General features: G+C 31.9%; 1 protein-coding gene across 1 annotated transcript in view; it reads left to right on the forward strand.

Moving 5' to 3' along the window:
• Positions 1 to 14,171, forward strand: part of ADGRL3 (adhesion G protein-coupled receptor L3) — an 811,898-nt gene that overhangs the window by 777,077 nt on the left and 20,650 nt on the right. Inside the window, 1 exon segment of the mRNA XM_021100590.1 lies at positions 1,237 to 1,333. Within this exon segment, the coding sequence (XP_020956249.1) occupies positions 1,237 to 1,333 (97 nt within the window).

The following is a 14,171-nucleotide window of genomic DNA, read 5'->3' on the forward strand; positions in this document are numbered from 1 at the left end:
AGTGTGAGAGATTTATTCCCAGTATTTCAGTTTAGAGTTTTGAATAGAAACATTTTTCAAATGCAGGATTTACTGAACCAGTTTTCTAATTGTACTTTTATTAGTGTGTTTGTATGTATATGTTTGCTAACCTATATAACAATGTAGAGAACAGTTCCAAGGAATAAACATGTCCCAAGATTCATAAAACTAGTTGTGTAATATTTTAAGATTAGGTACCCATCAAGTAGCTCAAATATGTTTGGAACATAGGCCATCTGTGAGCTTGGTTTCACCATTAGTATTAGTAATAGTTCTTGTAACTTTTTCATCCTCAGAAAAGCTTCTGAAAATATTGTTTCCTGCTCACAAGATTATTAATACTTTCTTGATCCCTAACTCAATAAAATAGCAGAAAAAAAAACCTCAGAGAAAAATTAACCCCCCCCCCATGGAAAAATATGTGGTGCTTTCTTGAATTGTAAGATACTTAGGAAATTGAATTTTAGATGTATATAATAATGTAAGAATTTTCAGTTCTCTGTAAAACTTTCTACTGTGAAGAAATGAATAAAGGTAAATTGACTTCCTTTATCTCCTTCAAAAGAAACAAAAAGTCAAGATAGTATGTAACTTGTAAATTAAAATGTAGATTACATTGATCTTCTTACTAAATTTATGGAAAATGCTGTTTAGTAGCATTTTAATAATACTCCATGTTTTTTTGTTGCCAAACTATTTCTTCTTGCAAGATTCTGAAATCTTAAGTATACATTTTGTTAATAAAACTTGCAATTTAATGCATATTTAACTATCCAGTTCCCATAAAAGTTACAATTAAAAATGTCTTACCCTAGAAATCAAGTTATTAAATTCTATCTAGAGTACACTTCTGTATATCTGCATGTTTAAATTGATATTGTGCATTCAATTTATTCCTTTTAAATAGTTATAATTATTTCTAGTATGGGCAATTTTTTTTCTTTTTTTAAAAATTTCTTTATATATATATATATTTTTTCTACTGGACAGCATGGTATAGCAATTAAGAATACACTTAATAAGAACCAATTATTGTCATTAATTTAGTTTTTGATGTTTCCATGCTACTGTACTACAAGCATGTAAAAGTTGTATATTTGCCATATGCCAGAAATATAGATCTCATATAACTATAACAAAAACAAAAAAGAGGTATTTGTGTGAAAATTCACTGCGTAGTGAGTTCATTTCTTTTTTTCCTTTTCCCTCTTCCAGAGCCGAATTCGTAGAATGTGGAATGACACGGTCCGAAAGCAGTCAGAGTCTTCCTTCATTACTGGAGATATAAACAGTTCAGCATCACTCAACAGAGGTAATTAGAAATGTTTTTTATATTTACTCTTTTTGTGGTTACCTGAAGAAGTTCTTAAATGCATTGCTTTATTTGCAGCTTTTGGATCTTGTTCCATATGATAGGAATATTGCAAGGCTATAAAGCCTGGCTGAGTGTAGCAGTGTGTTCCATTATTCATAAGCCTTTTTTTTTTTTTTTTAATGCTAAATTTTCAGGAAATCTTTTCAAAAGGAAGTTAAAAAACAAGAAACTTCTTTTCTCTCGTCATCTGCCACTGCTATAAACTGGTGAGCTGTCAGGCCTCATTGCAAGCAGTGAAAATGGGCAATTATGTGGCTGTATAGTCAGCTAAGCATCATAGAGTTCCACATTGTCCCAGGATAGAGCAATTTCAAAGTCTTTGTGGAAGTAAAATTATACTGTCTAATACATACGTAAGGCAACCTGTGTATTTGGGGAAAAATCCCATCTAATCTTAACATCAAAAAGACTTGTCCAGGTAATTTTGAATGTTTAAAGATATGGAGAAAAAACCCACTATATATGTATTATATATATGTATATACATACATATACATATGTATGTATATAAATGATTTTTTTTTTTTGGTGTCTAATATGCTTTTGGTTAAAATGCTCCTGGGGCATCATTTAGTTTTTGAAAATGAAGTTCCCTTAATCAACTATTTTGTTTGTGGTCGATTTTTTTTTTTTTTATTCTCTCTCTCTCTTTCCCCACTGCTGTGTATGTGCATGTGTGTTTGTGTGTGTGATTGGAATTAAATTGACTGCAGTAAAAATGAGTAGATATAATGTTTGTGGAGAACTAAAGTACACTATAGTCAGGGCTGGGAATTCTTTATAGTTTTATCTGGGAAGTGGTATTTGCATGAGCGTATTTTAATTGCACTGTCCTAAGAGAGACAATTTTGATGCATATGTTCAACAGTTATTTTTGTAATCAACATTGTTATTTTTTCTTAACTCCAAACTAGAATTATTTGTTTTCAACCTGTCTGTCAGATTTTTGTTATATTAAATGCTACTTAGAAACCAATAATTTAATAATTATGGCTTATGATTAAAAGAGATTCAGATGCTGGGGCTCTTAGTTAACTATTACTCAAGTAAGTTTCATTTTATTGATGTAAAAGAAGTTACAACAGGTAGTGTTCAAGTTGAATTTGATAGAGGGATTCATCCATGTTATATGTAATCTTGATTGATTTCCTTAAGTTATTTGTGCCAGTGATAACTGCACCCTAATGATGATATTAAATTTTCTACAATGCTTTTGCTTAAGTTAGAATAGTGAGTGCAAACACTCCTCCAAGTAAGAAGATACATTAAAATAAAACAATCACCCTCTTGTGTTTTGTTTCATTTCCAGTTTATTTTATATAATATCTCTCAAGAATTCCTCTCTTTTCTTTTTTTAAGTTTAGTTTTAATAGTTAGTTTGTGAAAATTTATTTAAATATGGATACTCAACTCTTTTGTGGCAGCAACTGGCACATATTAAAATGAGTATGGCAAAGCCTTTTTTAAATGGCTTTACACCCAAGCTTTCACCAAAGAAAATGGTGAAACTTATTATGATTAGCTAATTATGTTTACAGTTTGTTGCCATACTCTCAACTTTTTGACATACTTTCTAATTAATAGTGGACAAATTACTTACAAATGCGTCCAAAATTTAGGAAGTAATTTATATTCATAATGACGTTTTCTTTTTTTCTTTAAATAATGTATAGAAATAATACATAGGAAATTTACAGTTTGTTACTAGAAAGAAAACTATTCTATTAATAGGATTTATTGTATCTTGCATCTGATGATTACAGAAACCATAGAATAAGTATTGTTGAAACAAAAGATGAGATAATAGGATTTTAACAAGGCACTATTTATTTTCCTACTGTGAAGATGGATTAAAAAATGTAAAATAACTATTTGGTTTGCCATTATGACCAAAATTTATGAAAAGAGAGTAAGTTGTGTAGTTGTATTAAAGATTATTTCAAATGAAGTTTTCATGACCTTGATTTTAAGTTCAGTTATGTTGTTAAGCATTACTATGTGCCTTTTTAGCTCTTTCTCAAAAATTTCATCACCTTGGAATATATGCTATGTGGATGACTAGGTCAATTTGAAATATGTTTAAAGAAAATAGTAATATTTTATATTGTCTGATCATATATTTAAATCCATTTTTAAAATCTTTAGCTTTAAAATCTGTTTCTTAAAGTTATTGAAGAAAGGGTATAAAATTTCTTGTGACATCCAATAAGTTACCTTAATTATGGCTTTGGGAGGGTGTTAAGTTGAATTTGTGATTTGAAGCATGTCTGTGTTGTGGTCTTTTCCTTAAGGAGATGTATTCTTCCTGCACTCAGTGACTTTGGTGGTGGGTACAGCATAAAGTCCTCCTCATCGTCTACATTAATTTCCTGGTCCCCCAAGTCCGAAGCTCCTGGTTTTACTCTCATCTCATCATTTTTTATCTTCAACGAGTGCAGTACTTTAAAATTTTATTTCTTCATATTATATCTCTGAAGCTAGTCTTTAACTTCCTTCTTTAATCTTGTCTTATTTCCCAGGGTCCTATCTTCCCTGCATTCAGACGTGTGTATCATATTTAGGTAGGTGGCATCCAAGATTAACCTTTCTGGAGAAACACTTCAGTCACCTCAGCAACATAATTATGCCCATTTATTATTCAAAAGATGATATCCTCTATTATTAAAATAAAAACTTTAGGCCCTGCATCTTTACATCTTCGCATATTCTAACTTCCCACTCATTCCTAATTTCTTACAGCTGAAATTTTTTTAAGTCAAAACTCCATTTTTCTTTCCATATTACATCTCTTATGTTTGTCTTTGGAATACTTCTTACCTTTGAAAACTATAGGAAAGTTGTCTAAAAATTAGTTCTATTTTCATTTTAGGTTTTCTTTCCTATTCATACCACTGCCCAATTCACCAAAAGAATAATTATTTTAAAATTCTGTATGTCTTATCTATTCTTCCAAACAAGAATCCATTATCATCTTTAGGTTCATTAAATTAATCCTTCTCAATGATTTTGTTTTTCAAACCATCTCTAATATTCTGTTCTTGAACCCACTTGTTACATCCTATGTATCAGATTACCTGTCTAGATTTCCCAGTGTGACCAATTTGATTACTATTGGGACTTTTCTTCTTGGGATCAAGAAAGACCTTGGAAGATTTATTGATAATTTTCAATTCATGTAATCATTCTTATATACTCTCTTTAGGATTTTGTTATTTGGTCACCTCATCTCTAAACCCTTTAATTTCATGTGTTCTTTGAATATCTATATTTATGAAGATGTTTTCCAAGTGTCCCCTATACAGTTGCAGATATTTTTCATCTGCTGACTTGTTTGCCACAATGCTACACACTCATGCAAATCCAGAATTTCCTGGGGCCAACACCCAGTACCCAGGACTACCCTTAAGTTAACCTCACCAATGCCACTGCATACACAGATAGAAGGCGCTTTTTGAGAGCCCTAAGATGATGCTTGATTACACAGAGTTTCAAGGAAAGTTAACGCTGATCCAAACCCAAGTTTCACAAGCCCCACAGGAAGGTTTATTCATCTATTCATTTAAATATCTACACTTGCACACACCTTGAAATCAGTCCTTAATCCCCAAGCTCCCCCCAGGGCAATGGAACTCTGATCTGAATTTCTGGTAGCTCCAACCTACTGGCAGATACAACGTGTAGCTAAAATAATCTATCCCACGTGTATTCCTACCCACTGGTCCTGCTAGCCAGACTGTTTTCTGAGTGATTTAGATTAGCAATACCTGAAAGCTTGAGTTTGATCCCAAAATGAAGCATTTGTTGAGAAATTTCTCTGGCAGTTCAGTTAACGGGTGCATATTTCCATTCTTTTTGTGGATTTGGATAGAAATTGGGATATTTTCTGAAATTATATTTTATTAGGCTTTATCATCATGACTAATATAATTGCATTTCCTGCTTTCTCTTTAATACATTTTCAATTTAATACATTGAATTGATATCAGAAATTTCAGTTGAAAATCAAGGTTTGTTAGGAAGCTGCTACCAATATGGTATTGCTGCATGAAGTACCAAAAGGTGGCTCCCACCCCCACAGCTGTGGACTGCAAAAGTGTGCCCCACCAGAGTGGCAGAATTGGCAACAAATGCGTTTCTCTTTCTGGAACAATGACTTGAACAGCATTGTGAGTTTTTATTTTCTCTACCTCATCACCCACCCAAGTTAATGCAATGTAGATTTTTTTATTCATGAAGATCTGACCAGTAAAGCTATACTTATTTAAGCCAACTTGAAGTGTTATATGGCAGAAGAATCTCAGATCTATAGATGTTCTTTGCATAGCAGGTTTTAGAATGGAGACAGTAAACTACTTAACTCTCAGAATCTGTGCAACAGGATATAAATAGTATCCACTTCAGAGGCACCTTGAGAGAGAATACCAGGAACATAATAAGTACTATTATTATTATTATTGTTATTATTTTATTCAAAAGTTCACTTATATTTCCTAACAAATGAAAACTGGCCATGAGAGAGCTTTCAGGTAATCAGATGTTCAAATTCATCATTCGCTACGAAGGATTCCTTTACTTTTTATTTCCTAGTAATAGGTGGGAGGAATGAGGGGCTACCTGAATGTCAAGCGAAAGAAATCATTTACCTAAGATGGTGCTTCCCTTGAGGCTAACAATACTGAATTGTCTCTCTTAAATTAGAAACTAAATGCAAATTATATCTGCCTACTTGTACTTTCCAGTTTTGATTTGTAACTCTAGTTTGGCATGGAGGAAATAAAATTAAAATATTTCTTCTCCCTTCCTTAGATAATGATATATAAGCAAGCACTGCCTCCTTTTTCCTCCAAGCCCCCCTACCCCTCAGAAGCTTAGAGAACACTGTCTCACTTTAGACAGCCCTACTAAATAAGAAATTATGTGGCAGAGAAGGGCTGTGACATATTCCCTTTTTAAACTCATGTCTCCTCACTGTATTGTCTCTCCCAGGAGGCTGATCACTGGGGCAGAAGAAACTTCACAATAAATCCCTTGCCATCTCATTAATATTCAGGCTACAAAACATATTTTGTTTTTATGTGTTTTAAGAAAAACACAAATGAAAAAGTGTAAGTGGTATTTCACTGCAATTAATGATTTCTGTAAATTAAAGCCACTAGGGTGAACCCTCATACTCAGTCACTCCACTTTATTAATTCAGTAAATATAATTTGGCTTATAGGCATAAAATGTGTCATATCGTCCAAAAGCCTTGCTATTTTGTAGGATTATAAAATCATTGGTTATAAATATTAACCAGATTCTAATGTAATCTGACATCTATTGGTGTTATTTGCAGAAATAGTTAACCATGTGCCTGAGAGTACTAGCTTAGCTAACATATCAGACTGGGCTATATAACAAATTACTTTTTGATATGGACAAGTTTTATGATGATAGGGATGCAAATATAGTAAGTATCCTATGGCATGGAGAAATTTTTCATTTGAGATTCACCATTTTTTTTGAGAAAACAAACTTAAGGTTTTATTCAAGATCATCTTGGGAGGGAAGGAGTGAGGAAGAGTAAACACTGTTCCTCTGATTTACAACAACAACAAAAAAGTAGCTTATATTTAATATTTTGGACCTTTATATTCTTGATTACATATGAGGCAATAGTAGTTTTTTGTGTTAATTTCTTTCCTTTGCATGTGTACTCAATAAAGATATAATCAGAAAATGTACAATAAAATCAGGATATAGTCTGTTTAGGAAAATCAATTTAATACACAAAAGCAAAATAGGTACAGCTTTTAAAAGTAAGATGTTGCATCAAGCCGATGATTAAACAATGCTACTAATATCTGATTCCTAACTCAAGGAGACCAAATAATTTTCAGAATGAACTTTCCATTGCAAACAGAAATATGTTAAATAATGATTTCTAGTCAACCAGGAGAAAATGTTCTTGCTATAAATTGTTTGCAGGAACTGAAAGAGAAAAACTTTTAAAATGCTTGCCTGGTGAGTCCTTCTTATGTTTTGCTCCTTGTCCATTTGTTATGAATCCTTGAAATCCTCCAGCTTCTCACAGCCAACTTCACACTAGTAACAATGGGCATTATTATTATGGCTTTCAAAGATCCCTTCACAAAGAGAGTTATTCATGTAGATTTCTCATATTTATGGTTTCTTATCTTACTGTCTTATATATAGTTAGTAACATCTTTTACCTCCATTATAAATCAAGCAAGCCACAGTGAGATACCATGATAACCTCTAAATATGATACTATAGAACATTTCAAATTAGTTTTGAAATATTACTACTGTTTTGTATAAGTTGCTGAGAATGTGATTTTTTCAAAAAACAGTATCTTTTCTGGGAACTAAATGTGAATACTTGAGTTTACCTTCAGCAATCACTGGTATTCTTTTCTCTGATAGAATACAATTGCCTCTTTATATCCTGAGAAGTTTGGGATTTCTCCTAGTATGTGTAGCTACCGTTTACCTATTATACACTGTTCATTATTTATTATCCGTTATCCTCATATCCATGAAGAACCTTGGTTTCTTGGTAACTTTGTCCAAAATCACACGGGTAATAAAGAATGAAATCGAGATTCCCAACAAGGTTTTTCTGATCACAAAACCCTACTTTCAGTAATAAAAATGTTCATTCTTTTCCTGTGATGACATTTTTTTCTTGAAGCTTGATGAAGATTAGATTTAAGATATTTTCCAAGAATGTATTTCAGAGTGAATTGTATCACCTCACATGGAAATAAGATATTCTTAAAGCACAGTTAGTCATATGTTTATTTCTTAATTTCCTTGATGTACTATTCATTTCTTTCCTCTTAATTTTGTTCTAAATACAGTTCTTTAGTGTGAATTCATTCATCCTGTTCATTTAGGGTAAGAAAAGCTTTAAAATATTGTGAATATATGGGCAGATGGATTGGCCAATAATATTTTTTTTTACAAAACTACTTGATATTGAATATGCTGGATTAATATGCATAACTGTTCAATTGTAGGACTTAGGTTGCAAGAATTTTATAATCATTCTTCTTTCCTGAAAATTCTCAACTACCAAAAATCTCAAAGATATTTTCTTAGTAGAATCCTTTTATCTTTAATTTTTAATTTCCTATATTTCAGTAAAAGAATATTTTGGTCAGAGCAATTATTGTGTTAAAAAATCTGGTAAATAGCTTCTGCCTATAAAAATTTAGTAATAGGACCAATGATATTACTTATCCAAATCTTTGTACTCCTGAATTTGATATTCCTTAATACTGCATGCTCTGTCAGGACAATATAATAATACTTAGAACAAGGAAGTATACACACACACACACACACACACACACACACATATGAATGACTGGGTCACTTTACTGTATAGCAGAATTTGATAAAACATTGTACATCAACTATTCTTTAATAAAAGTATTTTTAAAGAAGTTAATGCTTAGAACAAATAGAAAATCTATTTGGGTTGACTTTGAGTAAGTAGTGATAATGTTATAAATTAAACTTCTCATTACTTTTATATACCGATTCCAGTTTCAAGAAAAACAGTGATCCTGCTGAATAGCATTGAGAACTATGTCTAGATACTCATGTTGCAACAGAAGAAAGGGTGGGGGAAAAACTGTAATTGTAATGTATACATGTAAGGATAACCTGACCCCCTTGCTGTACAGTGGGAAAATAAAAAAATAAATAAAAAATAAAAAAAAAGAAAAACAGTGAAGTATCTTAAATTCAAATTTGAAAAAAACAAACAACATTGGACTGTTCTTCTCATCTAGAAAAATGTTCCTACTGCCTTATAAGCATCAAGATGATGATATAAATGTAGTATAAAATGTTCAAAGTTAACTGAGTCATCACTTGTTCAGAATATTTTTTCTAAGAATAGATGATATTAACCTATATCTGCTATTTTGAAAGTGAATAAACATTCATTCATTTACATGAAAAGTTAAAATGTGGAAATGGGATAAGGTCTAAAAAGGTCTTATTAGAAAAAAGATACTTAAATTGTCATGAGTAATAATCGAGTCATATGGCCCCTGTTTATGGCATACTAAGGCTTATAGAGTTCAACCTCATGTACCATATGCCATTTAGAAATAAATGTTTTTGTGATATGCTCTCCTATGATCTTCATGATAGGCTTTTCTTATGATTTTTATTATAAGGAATGGGGGTGCTTTAAAACTAAGACAAGTTACCCCTCAAATTCATAAATAGTAATTTACAACCCCAGAAAATCACTAGAGAATTCAGAAAGATTTGAGATGTACAAACTAAAGGAAGAGAATTAGTCTTGATGTAGAGTAATAGAAACAATATGTTTCCTAAAACAGCCTCAGTCTAAACAGAACAGAGCTGATTATGATTATACGACAAAATAAGCCTCCTCTGAACGTAATCTTTTTAGAATCTATTCATAGATACCTTGTTTTAATTCATGTCTAGTTTTCTCAGACATATTTTATCAAATAAGATTCCAAATTTAAAATCCAAGTTTTAGCCATGATAGACTTTCTGTAGGCAAGTTCGTATAATTTGCAAAATATAAGAAAATTTGCCAATACAGGGCAGAAAATTTCATGAAAAGTCATATTTTTTAAAAATTGATAAAGTATTGTGTATTGTTAAATAATTATTATACTTTCCTTAGTTGTGAGGTTTTTTTTTTTTTCAGTAAAAATGCACAAGCAGATATGATTAAAATAAATGTAGCCATGGGAATGACTACATACCACATACTACATACTACATTCTTACTAAAATAGGCCGTGATTTTCTGCCATTTTACCTGTGGCTAAGCACACTTGGCCAAATGATCCTTAGGCTCAGCCTTCTTTGTTTTGAGTACTCTGTCAATGTATCCAAAATATACAAGTTAAAAGCACCCAGAAACATGTCTTTAACCACAAAAGATGCTTTAGAGATGAATGACTGAGCAGTATAGATTCATCATTTCTACTGCAGACTGACCACTTCCCCAACTGGAAAGCAAAGATTTATAAAGAATTTTGTTTTCCAATCCTGCCAGTATTGGCTTGAGCAGTTAACATAAGCTCTCGGAGAAACTTTGCTTGCTGCTAATTATATATCAAAAGACAAGTCTCTAATGCCATCAGTTTCTTTATTTGTAACACAATGGGGTTGTGTTGCATTTATGGCAAAAAAAAAAAAAGTACATACATAAAATAATACTTTAAAGCTCTCAGAAGAAAATATATCTTAGATTTATTTTTTTTAATTTTACATTTATTTATTTATTTATTTATTTATTTATTTATTTATTTATTTTTGCTCTTTAGGGCTGCACCTGGCTAGTTCCCAGGCTAGGGGTCTAATCAGAGCTACAGCTGACGACTTATGACACAACAATGCCAGATCCCAGCAGCGTCTGCAACCTATACCACAGATCACAAAAATCCCAGATCCTAAACCCGCTGAGTGAGGCCAGGGATCAAACCCACAAGCTCATGGTTCCTAGTCAGATTTTTTCCACTGCCCACGACAGGAACTCCAATATCTTAAAAACCAAATAACAAAGATCATAAACTATAAGAACAATATAAGGTTCTTATCTCAAAACTTAAATAGTAGTACTCAAAACAGGCAAACTACTGGAAGAAGGTGTAAACAACACATATAATGAACAAAATGTTAGTACCTATACTTTATAAAGAACGTCTATAAATCAATAAATAAAATGCAACAACCTAATATGTATGTGGGCAAAAGTTAAGAACAGGCAATTCACAGAAAAAGAAGCCCTTACAACCAATAAACATATAAAAATTACTTCATCACCCTGGTAACCAGGAAAATACAAAGTATGACAGTAAGTTGAGATATTTCATCCTCTATGAAATTGGCAAGATGCCAGTCTGACAATAGGAAATCCTAGCAAGAACTTAAGAAATACACACTACTTGTGGAGTGTGAATTGATACATACACATTTGACAGCACTTTGGCAACATGTTGTAAATCGAAAACGTGGACAGCATATGACCCAGCATATGATTTCTAAGTATTTATTGTAGAAATACTCATGTATCTGGACAAGAAAACATGTATAAAGCCAATTAGTGCAAAATAAGGGAGAGGAGAATAGGTAATTTCTAGGGTTCCCAGCTCTAAAGTTCTGAATTTACATATTAAAATAGAAGCAATACCTCTACATTCAGAATATTTCATTTTATATTGAACTAACAATAACCCAATCTGTACTCTGGAGAAAACATGTCATTGACATCTGTATTAATAGATTCCCAGTGAATGAATTAGCTATTAAAAGAGGCTGAAGTATCTCAGAACCATTTGAAAGAAATTTAATAGGCAGGTTGATTAAAATTTAATAGCAAACTTGTTGGCTGTTAAAAGTGCACAGTGTGATAAATCAAGATGTCAGCTCTTCGATTTATGACTTTAGAAAAAAATGTTGAAAGAGCTCTTGGCTTTCAGTAAAAACATTTCTTCTTTGACACTTTGTAATCTCATTAATTGAATAAAAACAGGAAAAAATATAAACTTATGGTTTCCATGGCTTTAAAACTTATATAACTTTTAAGGATAGCATGCAGATTTTTTTTAGTTTTGTTTATTGTTATAAACAACCTGTTCTTGATTAATATGGATATCCTATTTTAAAACTGAACTAATCATTGCTTACACTATCTTTCTATAGATAGCATGTGCGTGCTGATATTGTTTTCTTACACAGAAAAGGAAAAAAGAGGAAACAAGATATTTAAAATAGAAAATGCCAGTTGAGTCAGTTCTTTATAGTTCTGGAAGTCTCTTCTATTTATTTTTGTTTTTGTTTATGTTATGTATAACTACATGAATACAAAAATAAAATAATTGAACATTACAGAAAAGCATATGAGAAAAAAGTAATGCACCCCAATAAGGTTCTGAATAAAATTTTGTTGAAACATATTTTGGGGAGAGGATACTTCAAAAATGTTTGAAAACTGATTTAAATAATGTTTTAAGTAAAACTACCAGAGTCATGTGTGACCTTGAATAAACTATGAATGTCTCTGAACCTGTGTTTCTCTATGTATTGTGATGATGGGACAGTAGACAATGTTAAAATCTTATCCCATTGTAAATTCTGAGTTATAACCTTTCTCCATTATGTTACATTGCAACTGACTAGGTGATACTTATATACATAAGATATATTTTGAGTACTTCTGATTTATTTTTTCCAGTTTTCTTGTTTATATTATAGGTTACTCGCTAAAGAATGAGACATATCTTTTTTCTTTTATACCACTTTTCTTAAATATTTGAAAAGAAAGTAAAAACCATGGGACCATTTCACCAGAAAGAAGTTCAGGCATGCATGTACACAGTTGTGAGCACACGAATAGGCACATACAATTTTTCACATACTTTCAGACACATACAAGTTTTCACAAAATTTCACATACAATTGTAAGGGTGTCACAGCTTCATAGACACCCTCTCCTGATGAAGGATTCCTTGCCTTACACTGAAGTTGGTATTAAAATTCTATAGAAAATACCATCATTAGTGAAGCTGTTTTTACTTGTACAGATGAAATCTGTTTGGGGACAGCCAAAATTAATGTCTGAAGACAAAAGCACAAAGGTGTCACTCAGTAACCCTGCTTTGTGTATAACTCTGACTTGTACGCATAAGACAAGATATATAATGGAAATGACTTCATCAAAGAAAAAATACGTCAAACCAGGGGGAAGAGAACTACGAGGGAGTCGAATGGAGGAGGAGGAGAGGAGGTATATTAAGGAAGAAAGAATCATGCAGCTAAAACTATTTTATTGAAGTAAAATGAACAGAACCGTAACCATCCTATGTGTTTATACATAAGAAGTTGAAAATTGAGGCATATTCGTATGTGACTGTTAAAGAATGGCTGTACTCAGTTGGTTCATTACATTGCCAAAGTCTTAAGTTATAAACTTTGCCCATTCAAAGTTATGATCAAATAAAAACCCAAGTACATTAAAAAAAAATGAAGTGAAAGCAGAGCAGAGTAACAATTCAAGTTATTTTAAGAGCTTTTCAGTATACATTTGTTAGCCTACTGTCAAGAAGAAAAGTTGTTTGAATTATGTGTCCAAATGATATCACAGAGAGTCCAGTGAGATCCACCTGTCATCTTGTTTCAGATCTGTTCTTTGCTTCACAATTTCAGAGCATTTGGAGCTGCCTTAGATTTTTCAGTCCTCTGTTATATGAATCATGCTGAACAGGGCCTCCCAATTTCCAAACACCTATTTTAATTTCATAAGGAAAGAAATGTAACAGTTTTGAGGTAAAAACTACTCATTTGATAAGAGAGTACTCATTATTCCATTCAGATTTTATTCATTCAAAAACCTTTGTATCACCCTCAAACTGGGTATAAAGTAAAAAAAGAAAAAAAAAAAAAAACCTCTTCTTAAAATGACTGTTTATGATTTTGTATTTAGTCTTTTTCAGTAGCTTAGGGTTTGACTTACAGAAAATTGTCAGAAAAACTTTCCTAAGTTTTCCAGTGTGGAATATGAAAATCTCTTTGCTTTCCATCACGCTTTCACCAGAAATAAAGGTTTAGTGCTTGGTCCTCTGTTGACAGCCTTGTTAATGATTCACATATGTTGAAATTCAATGTTAATTCCTTTTCCATGGTTCTATTACAGAGCTAACCCTTGTTACTGATAGCCAATAAGGTATGACTGTGGTTAGGATTTAGTGAGTCAGAGAATTAAAGAACAGCTA

The sequence above is a fragment of the Sus scrofa genome, chromosome 8 (assembly GCF_000003025.6).
Source record: "Sus scrofa isolate TJ Tabasco breed Duroc chromosome 8, Sscrofa11.1, whole genome shotgun sequence".
NCBI classification, from domain to species: Eukaryota; Metazoa; Chordata; class Mammalia; order Artiodactyla; family Suidae; genus Sus; species Sus scrofa.